The sequence below is a fragment of the Schistocerca gregaria genome, chromosome 7 (genome assembly GCF_023897955.1).
Source record: "Schistocerca gregaria isolate iqSchGreg1 chromosome 7, iqSchGreg1.2, whole genome shotgun sequence".
NCBI classification, from domain to species: domain Eukaryota; kingdom Metazoa; phylum Arthropoda; class Insecta; order Orthoptera; family Acrididae; genus Schistocerca; species Schistocerca gregaria.
The window spans coordinates 411,896,814-411,914,669 of NC_064926.1; the positions used below are offsets into that span (position 1 = coordinate 411,896,814).

The window sequence follows — 17,856 nt, forward strand, 5'->3', positions numbered from 1 at the left end:
GTAATTCTCGCAGGGTTTTCATCTGGCATTAACTAGGAACCTGATACCAACCACTTACTGTCCTTGAAAGGGGCCTGTATGGAGGTCGTGGCTTGAAGGTGTAAGATGGGATTGTGATTGGTACACGTACACCGCTGCATGTCTTTGACAGAGGAACTGTAACAGATCAGGTGTATCGGGATGTCCGCCTTTTCAGGGGTGCAGTAGATCCCACCTTCCTCCTGATGGATAATAACGCACGGCCCCAGCGAACTGCCATCGCGGAGGAGTACCTTGAAACAAAAGATACCATTCGAATGGAGTGGCCTGCCTATTCTCCAGACGTGAACCCCATCGAGCACGTCTGGGAAGCTATCGGTCGACTTATCGCTGCACGTCTTCTACGACATTTCAGGTGCTCCGACAGACACTGGTGCAAGGATGGGAGGCTATACCGAAGCCGGCCGCGGTGGTCTAGCGGTTCTAGGCGCTCAGTCCGGAACCGCGCGACTTCTACGGTCGCAGGTTCGAATCCTGCCTCGGGAATAGATGTGTGTGTTGTCCTTAGGTTAGTTAGGTTTAAGTAGTTCTAAATTCTAGAGGACTGATGACCTCAGATGTTAAGTCCCATAGTGCTCAGAGCCATTTGAACCATTTAGCTATACCCCAGCAGCTGCTCGAACACCTGATCCAGAGTCTGCCAACATGTTGTGCGGTCTGTGTACGTGTGTACGGTGATTATATTCCATATTCATGTCGGGGTACATGCGCAGGAAACAGTGGCGTTCTGTGGCACATGTGTTTCGGAACAGTTTTCTCAACTTATCACCAATAGCGTGGACTTACAGATCTGTATCGTGTGTCATCCCTATGTGTCTATGCAATTAGCTTCAGTTTTGTGTAGTGTCACGTTGTGTGCACCACATTTCTGCCATTATCCTTAATTTATGAGCATGAGTGCAGTTCAGAGTGGATAGTGGCACCATGAAGAGGACCTCGAACGGTATAGCTCCTACAGAGTGCCTGAAGACTGTCGCCTTGACTTTGCCGACCAAGGGTGCTTCTTTGGACTTTTCCTTTCTGGGAGAGATGATGTAGCGCCACTCTATGGAAAGCCGTTAACTTCCGGTTCAAAGTGATGAACCTGTGTGTGACCAAGTTCGAATAAAAATTGTCACGATCAGCTTCGCAACGCGTAAAAACTTCCGAACAGATGGTCTTTTGTTGCTCTTTATGGCTTTCCGATAGGCGGTGAGGAACACAGCTGGCGCACAGCTTTGGGTAACCTAGCTGGTGGACGCGTGTGCAAGCACTATCAACAGACACGCCCAGGTGTTTGGAGCACGTGGGTGATATGTCGTTTGCGCGATCTTGTTGGAGTGTAACAGACGCCTCTCCCAACGACTTAGCGTACTTTTATTCGCTTCCTCATCTCTGTAGACATTCTGCAAGCGCCTCTCAATATATGTGATGCTCTGATTTTCCACCAAAAGAAACTCAATACGAGCTCTCTTCATGGAAGGCACGTCCGTTACAGACGGCATTTCGAAGGGTACGTACAGCGCTGCTACCTATGGGAGCTTCACGACTATAGAGGCTGAAGCCGGAACATACCAAGATGTCGCACAAGAAAATCTCCATTTTTTTCAACCGAAATTGGCCGAGAAAAATATGTGTTGCATAACTTTTGAACATCCCTCGTGTAACTTGTACAGAAACCAGACTACTTACAGGGATTTGATTGGAGTAGTGGTTGACAAGGGAGTGAGGCTGTCCCGATGACATTCAATCTGTGCATTAGGCAAGCACTGAAGGACATCTATCATTACTTTTGAAAGAGATTTCCTGACGGCTTTGTAATTGTGCCAGATAACGCAAAGGACTTGAGGTAGCACTTAAATGGAATGAATTGTGTATTGAAAACAGGTTATAAGGTAAACATAAATCGAAGTGAGAACACTGTATTGAAATGTGGTTGAATTAAATCAGACGATGCTCAACACTTTACGAAGTGAAATGTTAAATGGTGACCTTTCGCTGCAGAATAATTGTCCATGACCTAAATAACGAGGACATAAAATAAAAATTAGCTACAGGCAGAACAGCAATTCTGAAAAACCTAAACATAAATTTACGCGTTCTTGAGAATGTGTTATTCTTGAACAGGAGACGTATATAAGGTAAATATTTAGATAATGAGTGCTAGAAGCTTCTCAAATGTGCTAATAGATATGTACCCTCAGGATTGAATGCGTGCCTCAGAGATGCTGAGGTTATAGCTTAAGTTGTGTGAAAAGAAGCATCAGTTGTTGCGACACATTATGAAACGTTAAAGACTCATTTATTGCTTGACAAGGTGAGTGAGTGGCGGTGGTGGTGGGGGGGGGGGGGGGGTAAAGGGTGGGTGGAAGAGAGAAGGGACCAAGCTTTGATAATATTTTTTCTATCTGTCTCCTTACGTTTGATGGGGTCCACTATGGCTTCTGCGCCAACGTCATCCCAGAATAGCACTTGCACCCTACATGGTCAGTTATTTGTTCTATACATCAGAATCTCGGTCCCCACCGTCTGCCCCCACCCACCCTCCCAGAAGTTATTACCTGATGTATAACACATCTTCTGTTACCTTGTCAATCCTTCTTCTCAATATTTACGACATGTTTCGATCTCCAAGATTCTCCGGAGAACATCCTGTACTTTAATTTCATTATTCCACCGTACTTATCACCTTATAGTGAGATGTACAAAAAAAGGGTGTAGGTTGTAGTAGCTATGCAGAGATAAAAGGGATTGTACGGGATAGACTGCCATGGAAAACTGCTACAGATCAGTATTAGACTGAAGACCACAGCAACAATAACACGCCCACTTCTGCAGATCAGTCCTGGCACCAGGACATTAATAGCTTACTATGGCAGCTTGCAACCCCTTAGTTTTTAATGGCCTTTAGCCGTTATAAACCTTCGCGTCTATGAACTTCAATATCATCCTAAATATTACTTCCATCCATACCCTTAACACAATAAGCAGCATCACCCACACGGCTCCAACGTTACTCTTTCTGGAATAGAACGGTTCAGAGGGCACAAGAGCCATTCGAATTCAAATTTAACATTCATTCCTCCAGAATAAGAATCAATCGTGCCATTCAGTGTGCCTTTCTCGTTCAACCCCTTAGATGATCTCCGTCGCCTATATGATTGCTACTGATGAAATACAAAAATGCAAACTTGAAGTCTTCTTTCCTTTCTTCAGAATTAGGCCGCCTGCAAACATCGCTCTATTGTAGAATGTTGAAACCTGTGGGAAATGTATTCACAACGTCTCCCTTTCCGTAGCAATTCTTTTTACGGGAAAAGGGAGTGGACAAAAATAAGTTCGCAGATTCTCTAAAATTCTCTCAAACGGGCATTCGCCAGTTTCGAAAATCGGAAAAGCTGTGAAATTCTGCTGTTACAGTATTAGTCCATTATACTCGTATCAGTGCAGGGGTATTTTATGTTGAGACAACATACAGATGCTTAGCTAAGCAGGCTATACGCGTCGCTGCTTTACGGTACATACGACTGCGCATCAATTTATTCTAAGCAATCAGTTCTTTTGCGCTTGGTGCAGGGTACTTACTGCAGATATTAGTGGATCTCATACCTTTCACATATGTAGCGAGTAAAAGTGTCTCTATACGTTGTAATCTAACTTAACGTACCCTCACGATTAGCACACGGGATATAAATTGGAGGAAACATAAATGTCAACCAATCAACTTTTAATTCTAGTTGTGTAAAATAAGACAAATGAAGCACTGTCACCTTCCTTACAAAGTCCGCATTCAAGTTCTCTGAATATTACAACTACACTTAGGTGTTGACTATACTGACTTATGAAGTACGTCTTCATTATTACGAAGTCTGCTATCACTCATACGTGATAAGAAATGCAATTAATGGAGGAGGACATTTGAATAGGTCACACTAAAGTTTAGTTAGCATTTCATTAACGGATACATTGCTCTTCCTCAGTATCCTCTCGTCTTCCCTACTACTGATTGCATCTGGTCTGTCTAATCAATATAACCTGGTAATATTACTCGTAGATGATGACGACTGATGGAAGATGACGGATGATGACTGATGGCGATAATTAATGAGCTTAATGATTGATGATGATGATAATGTGTTCTGGCCCTAACACAGGTCCATCACTGCAGGTTCTGCTCTTCGTACCTGTGTATAATGCGTACAGTATATCTAAATGTTTTCCATCAGCTGGTATTTTATTCTTCCTCTGGTCCACTTTCCTGCTACCATTTCTAATGCATCCTTTATTTTGTGTCTAGTAGCCTTACGAATTTCTTACATTCCTCTTAACTGATTCCAGTCTTTGTCTTTTCTCGTTCAACACATAATACCCTATGTCATTACGTACTTTGTCGTCCATTTACACATTCCTTCCTTCTCCAAATCCACATTTCAAAAGCGTTTAACATTTTATCTCTCCCTTCCTCAGTGTCCATGTTTCCTTACCATACAGGGTAGCACTCTTTACAAAGCACCTCGCTTATATTTTCCTTAATTGTGTAGTTAATGGACTAAGCTAAATATTCTTCCTTGTGTAAAACGTTTCTGCTGTAGTGGCTATCCTTCATTCGGTTATTTGATTGCAAATTCATGTTACTAATTATTTCGTATCTTGGGTATCTTAAGTTCCCCTAACTCTTCACAAACTGTCATTATTATCAGAACTGACTGCCATGTAAAAACCATTGCCTTACTCTTCTTCCCGTTTATCTTCGTTCAAATCAAACCGACCAAATTCAGAAAATCTTCACTAATGCCATCCTTCTCTGCTCTTGCAGTTTCTCCTGTGGTTAAAGTGCCCAACCAGCTGGTGGGAGCGCCCCTGGGGACAGACGTTCAGCTGGAGTGCTTCGTGGAGGCCTTCCCCAACACCATCAACTACTGGGTGAAGAACCGCGGCGAGATGCTGCTAGACGGGTGAGTGCATCTGCCACCAGCACTGGCGCCACCTGCATGAAAAAGTAGCTTTTCGGCGGAAAACGTGTGCCTTGTGTAAAGAAGGAAATTTCCGGGTTGTTTAAAATTATTTTACGAAAACCATTGTGAATATTAGAGCGATATCCAATGTAGACTTACCATTTTCTAAGAACATTTTTTTAGAAGTTTAAAAAACTGAAAATTCTGTTATTTTCAACAGTTCACAGCCAACGCGATGCTCCTGTCATACCGCCTTGCCATCTCGTAGAGGGCGTTTTGCGTCATCAGAATTACCTTTGACGTCTAGGCTTTCGTTACCAAAAGTAAGTCCCTTAAGGCAATTTTTAGGAATATGTAGGGAGACACGTCACACAGTGCAATGTCTGGATTGTAAGGTAGATGGTGTAAGCCTTGTCTGGGCAAAAACTGTATTATAGTTTGAACAATGGGAAGCCTGCTGTTATTCTGAAGAAGTTTTCACAGCTGACGACTCTTTTCTTTTCAAACTGATGTTTCATGTGTTAGCCTAGGAGCCGTCTACCGTATGCTGCAAAACGTAATTACCATAGTAGATCTGCAAACACGCCTTCTCGTAGGAGTGGATGGTCGTGTTTCGCACACTTCTGCTACTGTGTTTCACTTCTGGCCTATTATGAAACATCCACATTTCATGAGCGGTTATACAGTTTTACCATCATGCGTCACGTTATACACTCCTGAAATGGAAAAAAGAACACATTGACACCGGTGTGTCAGACCCACCATACTTGCTCCGGACACTGCGAGAGGGCTGTACAAGCAATGATCACACGCACGGCACAGCGGACACACCAGGAACCGTGGTGTTGGCCGTCGGATGGCGCTAGCAGCGCAGCATGTGTGCACCGCCGCCGTCAGTGTCAGCCAGTTTGCCGTGGCATACGGAGCTCCATCGCAGTCTTTAACACTGGTAGCATGCCGCGACAGCGTGGACGTGAACCGTATGTGCAGTTGACGGACTTTGAGCGAGGGCGTATAGTGGGCATGCGGGAGGCCGGGTGGACGTACCGCCGAATTGCTCAACACGTGGGGCGTGAGGTCTCCACAGTACATCGATGTTGTCGCCAGTGGTCGGCGGAAGGTGCACGTGCCCGTCGACCTGGGACCGGACCACAGCGACGCACGGTTGCACGCCAAGACTTTAGGATCCTACGCAGTGCCGTAGGGGACCGCACCGCCACTTCCCAGCAAATTAGGGACACTGTTGCTCCTGGGGTATCGGCGAGGACCATTCGCAACCGTCTCCATGAAGCTGGGCTACGGTCCCGCACACCGTTAGGCCGTCTTCCGCTCACGCCCCAACATCGTGCAGCCCGCCTCCAGTGATGTCGCGACAGGCGTGAATGGAGGGACGAATGGAGACGTGTCGTCTTCAGCGATGAGAGTCGCTTCTGCCTTGGTGCCAATGATGGTCGTATGCGTGTTTGGCGCGATGCAGGTGAGCGCCACAATCAGGACTGCATACGACTGAGGCACACAGGGCCAACACCCGGCATCATGATGTGGGGAGCGATCTCCTACACTGGCCGTACACCTCTGGTGATCGTCGAGGGGACACTGAATAGTGCACGGTACATGCAAACCGTCATCGAACCCATCGTTCTACCATTCCTAGACCGGCAAGGGAACTTGCTGTTCCAACAGGACAATGCACGTCCGCATGTATCCCGTGCCACCGAACGTGCTCTAGAAGATGTAAGTCAACTACCCTGGTCAGCAAGATCTCCGGATCTGTCCCCCATTGATGATGTTTGGGACTGGATGAAGCGTCGTCTCACGCGGTGTGCACGTCCAGCACGAACGCTGGTCCAACTGAGGCGCCAGGTGGAAATGGCATGGCAAGCCGTTCCACAGGACTACATCCAGCATCTCTACGATCGTCTCCATGAGAGAATAGCAGCCTGCATTGCTGCGAAGGGTGGTTATACACTGTACTAGTGCCGACATTGTGCATGCTCTGTTGCCTGTGTCTATGTGCCTGTGGTTCTGTCAGTGTGATCATGTGATGTATCTGACCCCAGGAATGTGTCAATAAAGTTTCCCCTTCCTGGGACAATGAATTCACGTTGTTCTTATTTCAATTTCCAGGAGTGTATTAAAAGAAGGGTTTCCACTAGTTGCATACATCAGCACAATTCTGCCTTTGCTCCAGACTAGGAATTTGCGGTATCTAATATGTGAACACACCAGATACGTGTTCGTTTAAAACAGTGTGAAAATTTCCAGTTTATATATGTAGAAATTTCGCACGTTATCTGACAGTAACACCTGGATGAATCCAAACAATAGCTGCGCCAGTGTTGATTGTACTCTCTATCACGGCCGTAAATGACATGCCTATGTCTATTTGCAATTCTCAACTTTCTCCATCATCTTTAAATGCCTTCAGTGAATGAGTCCTGGCTCGGCGGGTCATTGCAGACACCAAAACTACAGTTCATCGTAGATCACATTACAGGAGAACACAAAGATTATTGCATAATGCCACTGACAAAACTCAGATAGGTTCCAATTTTACAGCCACTAAACCTCAATAGGTAAACAACTCGTTGCTGAGTCATACCGTATGCATGCGATTCTGAGTATTAGTGGAAGTCGTTCTTGGGCACTTCTTACTATATTCCAATTCTGGTTCTGTAGCTGTCAAAACTTTAAAGTAGTCGTGTCAGTCCGCAATAATGTTCACTTAATCCACAGCCATCATGGTGCCGTCTCATGGAATTGCAAGTGAATGCTTTGGACATATTATTACTGTTCCAACAGCTTCCGCCCATGACATGGTGCACGTTTCGAACCACCACCGGTAATAAGTAGGGACTGTCCCTTGTGAAGCTGCATGTTCAACAGCGTGTGCAGCATGAACTGCTCTGGATTACTATCTTCAGATATGCCACAGACCGTTGCTTATTCTGCTTTACAAACCGGGAAAGCCTCTCAACTTCAATTTCTGTGATGTGGTATGGATGTCCAACGTGTTCTCGCGTGTTCGTGGTTTCACCATAGTTACTCATCTGGTTTTTTTTTTTTCCAGAACTGTCCTATAACTAATATGAAATCAGAATATCAAGATCCCTCGAATTCCAATTAATATTAATAACTGAGGAATGAAATGCATATCACTACCACTGATTTTCAGTAGTTAATCAAAGTAATTTCCAATTTTTATTCAGAATTTTATAGCTTATAGAAGAACAGAGCTACTATGTAAGCACAGTGGCATGTCGCTGTCAGCACTCGGGTGAGCCAGACAGGGAGATCTACTCCAGGGAATTCTCAGAAGGACGTACTCTCAGAGGGGCAGATCACTGCCGCAAAGGTGAACAGACTCTACTTTGAGGTGCAACTACTGGATGTCAGGTGCACCACAGTCAACATAGATACGATCTCCCGTGGTTTAAGGCCCCTATATTAGCAAAGTCTGGGAAGCCTCTACTGTGAACAAAACGTATAAAGCAATGCACGAGACACCATAGAAAATGGAGTGTGAGAACCCCAGCTTGGGACATCTCTATAAGCTTGGGAAGCCACCGAGGGTTGGGTGCGCAAAAATGAAATGTTTACGCTGCAGAAGCAATGAGAGGATTACCTATTGTAAATAAAACGTAAGTAAGAGACAGAGAAATACTCGACTGTGCTGACGAGGTCTCACTTCATTGGCCACAGAAAGAGACTGGGAGTAAGATACCTTTATCCAGCACAAAATAGCAGGAACTATATTCCTGGTTAACTGCCTCAATCGAAACTCAGGGAACTGAGCAAGCATCTTTTAAGGCTGCTCCTCACCGTCATCGCTTGAAATGTCGACAGCCCAGCCAATCTGAAAAATCGAAGAATGCAAAACTCAGAAATACAAATCTTCCTCTTAGTAAGCACTCAGTAGAAAATCATTCCACCACAGGGAGCCTTCACAGCCAGATTTTTCTTCCACAAGCCTAAGTCGCTGCCAGGGTCCATCTCCATGAAGATAAGCTAAGTCACATAAAAAGGTTTTGGGCTGACTTGGAATTAGCCAGAATTAGCCAGAACTAACTTGGTATGCCGCCAATGACCGATTCTGCAGCCACTTCATCCCCCACCTACAGTTTGATATAGTCAGACAGAGCTGTAACAGCGAGATCAGAGATCATTCGTAGGGACTTTTATAGAGTTTCAGGAAGTTCCAGCCTCACTCTAAAGACATGTTTTCAGATTGATGTGACCAATCTGCTCTCGACTTCAACCATAGATGTAACACATTCCCTTCTCTAGAGCTATCTGTCTTTTATACTAACATCGCACCACGGCACTACTTTGTGAATGTAATTGTTTCGTTTCTGGTACGCAGTTATTAGAAACGTACCCCAGACACTTCAGTCGTATTTGCCATAGTTTTACTTTCGAAATGATGTGGCTTGTCACATGATTTATAAGTCACTTTTATGTAACTGCTCTTTAGTCAGACATGCCAAGTGTTCAGTTTAGAACTGCTATTGCTAGTCAACTGATTTATGAATCTTTTGATGTAATTAACTGAATTAATTCTAACTTCTTTCTTGAGTTGAAATTTGAAGTCCTATTTCTTTATTTTTTAGGGTATACAAATTATTTGTGTCACAAAGAGTTCCATTTGGCATGCATTTAGGCTACTCAGAATGCGTCGACATACGCCATTCTACAATCAGTTTCCATAGATTCTTACTAAAGTAAGCCCTTCAGTCTCGGCGTTTCCGATGTGCTCAATCCTAGGAGTCAGACCAAAACCAATTGCACTTTGTCAAAGTCGCTTATGTCAGTGGATTTCCCCATCTGCAAACTGTACTATCACTAGAATGATTCCTCTTGTAAAACTGTGTTTGTTTCAGAGTGAAGCACCACGTGGAGGAGGAGAGGTTCTCGTACAAAGTGCACCTGCGGTTGACGATTCGCAACATAACGGCCAAGGACTTGGGCACGTACACCTGCGTCTCCACCAACTCACTGGGCCACAACGACGGGACGGTTCGCCTCTACGGTACGTCCTCAGTGGACGACTCCATTCTCTCTGTTTCGACGTTAGTCTTCTTTAGTTTAGAGGTACATTAAGCAAACTGTGTCATAATTAACAGCGAAAACTGACTTATGTTAAAGTATAAGCTAGAGGAGCAAAAATGTTCCAAGAAACAAATGTTCAAATTGAAACGTCCCCTTAGAACAATTTATACATGACTGTGCTTAAACTGACACACAATATTTTTAGCACAACGCAATCTGACTTTCAAAAATCCCTACAAAAGAATGGCCCTGACTAACATTAACCTATACCTTTCACAAATCACTTACCTCACCAAAAATCTTCGTTACTCGAACTACTGCAATACAGCGAGCGCCACTACTGCCAGCTAAATAAAAGATTCAAACTACGGAAGGCACTAACTACTGATAGGCATAGTTAGCGAATGAAAGATTGTAATAGAGAACAAACAATGTATTTACCTTAATAGTCATAATATATATATCAGTTCATAACATCCATTCTTACAAATTTCAAAACTCTGCCATCTCTCTCCCCACATCCACCACTGCTGGCTGCTCACATACAACAGCGCAACGCTACACGCCGCTAACAGCCAACTGCCCAACGCTACAATGGCGAGTATTACAACAATGCCAACCAGCCACAGACTGCACACAGCACAGCCAGTGATTTTTCATACAGGGCGCTATGTGGCGTTACCAATAAAAAAAACCTAAATAGCCTACTTACATAGCTCAGGTCATCAGTCCCTAAGCTTACACACTACTTAATCTATATTATCCTAAGTACAAACACGCACACCCATGCCCGAGGGAGTACTCGAACCTCAGCTGGGACCAGCGGTACAGTTCCAAGAAACATAGATCCAATAAGATCCTCTTGTGAGATGATTCTTCAGGTTTCGAGATACTTTCGGAAGTGTGGTCAGGAGTTCACACTGAAACTACTGTGAAATATGGCAGTGAAAATGTTTTTGAAATGTCAACATTTGTATTAGCTACCCGAGTAATTGTCCTTGAATTTATCCATCACCCACAGTGGAGTGTACGCAGCTCTTCCAGAAGGTGCTGAGACCGGTTAAATTCCTGTCGCATAAGGGACCTCAGTGCAGTAAATATGGGGGCACCCTGAACTAACAACTGTAAAAATTATATATGCATTCCCCCAGTCTGTAGCGAGCAGGCAGTATTAAGTAGTGGACGTACTGCCATAATATGCCAACGCCGCCGTGACACAAATCTCAATAGAGTGAATTTTGTAAGTTAGGGGTTCAGAACTTTCTAAAGTGTGTTCTGATGCAGGGAAAATTGTGTGGTAAGTTTGCTCCACTCACCTTGATATCCGAAGAAAAACAACGACGGTTGGACACCTACCGTGACTTGTTTGAAATGCGAAATGCAGGAAGTTCCTTTCTAGACAGAATCGTCGTCTGCCTCTGTTCCCGAGTAGTTCTAGGCGCTTAAGTCTGGAACCGCGCGACTGCTACGGTCGCAGGTTAGAATTCTACCTCGGATATGGATGTGTGCGATATCCTTAGGTTAGTCAGGCTTAAGTAGTTCTAAGTTCTAGGGGACTGATGACATTAGATGTGTAGTACCACAGTGCTCACAGACATTTGAACCATTTTCAGCAGAATCGTCGTGGGTGATGAAACTTGGTATTATCGATTCGAGCCTACCACAAAGCGACAAACTGCAGAGATTCACATCAAGGGTTGACGCTCTGACGACATAACAGGTATTCAAACCAGTGTGACGCACGAGTTGAACAATATCCCAGGGACGTACTTTTATGACAATTCCATTTATTTGTATGAAGGTCTGGGCATTGTGCTGAGATGAGGAGGAGACCATGTAAACATCCTAAAGAAAGCTCTGTTTCAGATCTGCAGCTGGTTTTTTAAATCCAGACACTGTTATGTCACTGACAGTACATAAGTCATTTTTCAGAGTTTGCTAAATATCTAGTGAAATGGTACTGGAGTATTTTGGCATTTAAATTGTTGATGAAAAGAAGTTATTGGCAAGTACATTTCTAGTTATTCCGGTTAAGGCAAACTAGTGGTTTATTTCTGAGCTTCTTCCACTGCTTCCTTAAAAGAAAAATACAAGTACCTTTCAGTCCCTTCTTCAACAAAAGCACTGCATTGATCAGTTTCCTGTTGCATCACCACATATGAATGCCGTCTCACTATCAGATACAAAATTTACTCCACATTTGTTATTACTTTATTTTGCTCACAAAAATGTGTTATTGTTACAAGCAGTAGTTTATCATTAATTCTTATTTTAAATTACAACTCCGTTCTACATCAACAATATTTCTGTAATTACAGAGATCAAAATCCCGACAAGACCGCCGACAACGACTACGGTAATACCAGAGACTACCGTCCCAGGTAAATATTTTAGAACGCTATTTAGGAATTAGTTGAAAAACACGGAACAACTTGATAAGGAGTAACGATTATCCGACTTCTTACATGCAAGCCATTGTGTAAAAGAAGTTATTTATCTGACGTGTATAGCAAAATACTTCATTGGCTATCGTCTGAGAACGTTGTCCTTTTTGTAGGCAGTAAACACGTGTTTAAAAAGATACTAATCAAGCATGAAGTGGAAAATTTTATGTGTGTCCGATAATTTCTTTAGGAGAGAAAGAATGATATCTTATTAGAAGCTAGAGATAAAAACGATTAAAAATCATTCCTTCACAGAATGACGATTTATTATAAAATTTAAATTTTATATACAGGGTGGTCAGTCTGAGAAGCTTGTAAGAATGTTGTAAGGCACGCTGTGCTGAAAAATAACTTCTAAGAAAAAATTCGGTACGTTGCGCCATTTGCGAATTCATTAGCACTGAAGTTAGCCAATCAGGTCGATGTGCTTACCAATGCAAGTGGCCTACCAGAGGTGGTGTCGCCAAACGTGTTCTTCATTTGGTTTCCTAAAACCGAACGAGAAAGTCATACGAAAATTGGACGTGGAATACTAGGAGGGATCCAATCCGAGCTAAAGGCTGAGCAATCTCGTGCGCTATCGCCTACGCTATGAGAAGAACTGACATTAATGGTATCTTGCGGGCCCCTTGAATTTGCAGGCGCAACGTATCGAATTTTTTTCTTAAGAGTTATTTCTCAGTTCTACACACCCTGCAGCCGTCTTAAAAGCTTTTCAGGTGAGGTCTCTTCACCCTGTATAAAATAACGCCAAACGATGGGAAACATTAAGTTGGACAAATTCATTAAATTTAAAAATAATTAAAGTACAGCTTAAGTATATGTAATCCCATAACAATATAGTTCAATAAACATTAATCAGAACCCCGAGTTTGTCAAGGTAGCTTGTACGAAAGGTAATTATAGTTTTATTGCTCATGTCTTAATCAATAATGATTAATGATTGGTTTTTATTTCAACTAATTTTCTGTAGGCACTTTGACTAAGCTAGCTCGAAAACTTCATAACGCCATCTGTATACAGCAGTTCAACAGTACTTTTGTAATTACTATTTGTTCAAGTCATCTAGTATAAACCGTCCCTCTCAAACTCTATTAACTTGCTCTTGAATCTGAACATATGACAGCAAAAGATAACAGCGAGAGTGAAGACCGGCGTAATAATTTCATGTCAGGTAAAGTAAACAAAAGGATGTGCCTGGTATGAAAATAAGCTGGAAGTCAAACAGGGGATCGTATAGTACATTAGTACTATAGTCTCTAAACAAAAACTTTCGGTTTGCAGCAATCAGACAGTTATCAGTTGAATACTTCGGTGACAGAATGAAAATAACGTCATAAATAAAATACAGAACTCGAAAATGTTAGATAAGAGGAAACAGATATCCTCAGCAAACCGTAGGAGGACAAATGCTGTTGGTAAACAACAGTAAAGAGAAACATCGATTCCATTGCATGCACCAAATTCTCGAAGTCACAGTTGATCGTAAGTATACCTTAATGAAGTGATTAGTTCAGGATAGCAGAAAAGCCGAATGTAAAAGTTCCACGCACATACAGAAAGGTAGCACTTGGAGCACGATAAGTCAACGTTATGTTATTATTTAATGAAATAGTCTAGACCATGACTTACGTGAGTATTCTATAGGGTGTGATACACACTGTTCTGTTAATTAAATTATACAACTTTTATCTCTTAAAGTTCAAAAGAATGATCTGATTCTGGTAGCAGCGCGTTTCTATCCCCAGGATTCCTTCCCTAACCAATTTTCTCTTTAATATTGTTCTGGTTACAGTGATTTTCCTTCGAAAATATATGGAAATATTTTATCAACTTTAGGTGTTCTCCTCTGAGTTACTTAAATTTTCAACGAGAATATAATGTATATGAAATTTACATGTACATGTTAGTTGTACACGGGAAACGCTATAATCGTAAATCTGTTTCTTTTCAGCACTGAAGACAACTACTCTACGACCGGATCGGACGAACGCGCTGATCCTCACTACCAGCCGTGAGTATTCTCGCCTGTGTTTCCTCCACGAATAGGACACCCCGTAGATTTCCTACTCACTTTATCAGAAAAATAGGCCCATAACGTCGTTCACATTTAGTATTGCCACCTGTACCATTTGATGTGCGACACCATCCTACAACAGGCATAAATACTGAAAGAAAAGAAAAAAATAGTGTTGACTGAATAAATTCCTTCATTGGTTGAGGTTTTCGATACTTAGAATTAACTAGTTTGGTTTTATCTACAAACAGTTCATAATTTCTCCAATCATTAGTTTCATCAAATAGGTCGATGTTGCTGTCTGAATCTTAAAAGGTAGTGTTATTGATGAGGTGGTAAGTAGCTGTGGCTAATACTTACTGGGCTATGGAATTTCAAATCTCTACAGGAATATCTTGAGGACGTGGAACTTCAAACTGCCCATCTGAAACCTAAACACTTCTTTCGGTAGGCCAACGATACGTTTGAGTTTTGGACCACTTATGTAACATTTTTCGGAACTTAACGGAAGTGGTTGAATTTGAAGGGGATGGAAGTCTTCTTTTCCTTGATATCGTAATAAGAAAGAAGGGTGGTGGTATGCTAAGACATGGAGTTTTTAAAGAAAAGGCCATTTGGACATGTACCTGCATGTAATGAGCTGCTATCGTCCTGAGTAGAGTGCTAACGTAAGGTAATGTGTAGTCTCTCGTAGGCAGCCTCGAAGCCGAGCCTGAAAATAAATGCCTTATCAAAATACACTGCTTAGGCAAAGTAGATGCCCACTTATTCGAGACCCTGCATTGTAACGCATAAGTCTGAAATTTGCTCAAAGGTGCCTCCATCCTTCCTCTGTAATAGTGCTATAGGATGCACGCCGCTACTTTACCTTCGGGATCGGCGGCGCTTCAGACGACAAGGTGCTGAAATTTGGAAAAAGAGGCCACTCCTCAGAAGTTCACGTGAGTTATAAGATTGGTTAATGATGTTACATTGGCAGCAAAGTTCGCCACCATCTGCCCAACGCAACCGTGCGGAGACTAACAGGAATACGTTCTTTAACGTTTTGGCCTGTGATGCCACCCCATGGCCGTTTCAACCCTATTCTAAGGACATCGCGGGCCTATTGTCACACTGAATTTTATCTCATCCCATTGGATTAGAGGGCTACAGAAAGTTTTGGTGTGCCATAGAGGATAGAACCACCAGGGACCGCTCAAACCTATTAGACACAATTAGAATATGATCCAAACAGTACTGCATTTTTATCGTTTTCGTCGCTGCTTCTTCGCCCCCTCATTAGGCATGATCATTGGAGGGTCCGACAGTGATACATGTGTGAATACAATGACAAAGTATCCCTCCAAGAACGGTCTGTTTCTTAACACCATCAGTGCCACCCACGTATCTTTATGAGCAGGTTGAAAATGTACCGGTCATAAACTTTGACACCAATTCAGATATGAGGTTGCTCTAACACCTACGAGACACGTAACTCCTCAGTCACTCTTAGGTGGAGTTTGCATACTTCTAGGCGCTACAGCAGCCAAAAGGCTGAACTGTTGTCGAACATTGGCTCAGGTACACTCTTAACGTGCTCAGCGAAGATACATTGGTGTCATCGACATTGATGCTCAATTGAGTGGTCTTAGAAGGACACTTTCCTGTATCATTCGCGTGTTTGTCACTGTCGAACCGACCCACGAATATTCCACATGACGAAGCGAAAATGGAAGGGCCAAAACGCACACAAACTACTTTTTGCTTCAGATCACGTCCAAATTTCGTCGAATAGTCTTGTAAGGTCGTTAGGTGTCCCACCCGGTACGACACAGCAAAAATTGCTACACTCCAAAGGGGTGTTATCACAATCAGAGAGGTTTCAGTTCCACAAAGTTCCTAGAGAAGGGTTGAAATGGCCAGCGGTTGGTAGCAGTGACCAAATTTTTGAAGAACATCGCCCTGTTGTTCATCGACTGTGAAGTATTGTTTCCGGCTGCGGAATCCGTGACAATCAACGCGGCAAGGGAAGAAGTGTCTTCATAGACGCCCTTTATGCTACCCCCTGACGCGTTTACGATTCGATTCTGTCGTGGTTCTGAGTTCTGTCGCGGAGGCATCAATGAAAGTGCGGAAATGTGGGTAAGAAGTTGTGTGACGGCCTTCCCATCGAGTGACTCGTTCAAAATGGCGAGGAGCTGAGGTGTGGTGAGATTTGGTACCAATGCGACATCAATAGCACTGAGCACTATGGGACATAACATCTGAGGTTATTAGTCCCCAAGATTTTGAATTACTTAAACCTAAGTAACCTATGGACAGCACACACATCCATGCCAGACGCAGGATTCGAACCTGTGAGAGTAGCAGCAGCGCGGTTCCGGATTGAAGCGCCTAGAACCGCTCGGCTACAGTGGCCGGCTCCAATGAGACATAAGTAACCCATCTTACAGCTCACATGAGCTTCTAGTGTGTGGCATTTTTTTCTGCATGTATGGACGTTGCGCAGTTTGACGCGTTGCCGAGCTAGAGGTTCGCACGCAGAGCGCCCCGCTCTTGCACCATTACAGCGGAAGGTTACAGGAATCTTTGAACCAAATTTCGTACTTACATGTCAACAATTACGGGGTATCGAAAGAATGGATCTTTAGATTCTGTTGACCAGTGTTGTCGTAGTGGAGCCCCCTTTAGAATATTTTTAAGGAAGGAAAAGATGCAGCAAGCCAGGAAAAAGACGAAATCATGTGTCCACTTGCAGTCAATATCGTGAAATTTTCGGGAAAACAAGACAAAAAAATTCTACTAGATACCATCGCCGACGAAATTGGTATGGGCTCTGAGAGTGAGCCGCTACAACTTCACGCACCAAGGATATACATCATTCGACCTGGATGTGGCCACAAATACATCGCGTGGGCGCAGCGTTGTAGCTCAAAATACTGAAAAGTACATGCTATGTTTATACATTTGACAGTGAGTTGTACGAAGAAATCAGCGCTGGCAGAGTACAACGTAAATGAACCATAGAGGTTTCATTTCGAGAAAAACCAAGTTGCTACTAGGGGCCAGCAGCTGTTAGAAAGCTTCTTTAAGGAATCGATAGAGGCAAGAATCGAAGAGAATCTTGTCAATAGTGATGAAAATTGTCAGTAAGGCACACCGTGGAATACCGCATTAGTGGCAATACATTCCCAGAAGTGGGGATCATACAAGGCGACTCAAGAACACCCACCCAGAGATTCGAGCGCAGCCTTCGACCCACACCCACCCAACCAATTCGTTTGATAATTCATTTGTTCTTATTTGTTCCAAGCTAAAAGTTAAGGCGAAACAATTATACAATAAACTTTTTATTTGTTATTCAAGCCACAATATCACGTTAGACGTGTAAGGA

At 43.2% G+C, this 17,856-nt stretch overlaps 1 protein-coding gene across 1 annotated transcript in view; it reads left to right on the forward strand.

Moving 5' to 3' along the window:
- The window catches only part of LOC126281991 (lachesin-like), a 1,255,045-nt gene that overhangs the window by 1,211,397 nt on the left and 25,792 nt on the right, over positions 1–17,856 (forward strand). The window contains exons 6-9 of the mRNA XM_049981377.1: positions 4,835–4,973; positions 9,854–10,002; positions 12,341–12,403; positions 14,421–14,480. Coding sequence (XP_049837334.1) covers positions 4,835–4,973; positions 9,854–10,002; positions 12,341–12,403; positions 14,421–14,480 — 411 coding nt within the window. The remainder of the gene's footprint in view (positions 1–4,834; positions 4,974–9,853; positions 10,003–12,340; positions 12,404–14,420; positions 14,481–17,856) is intronic.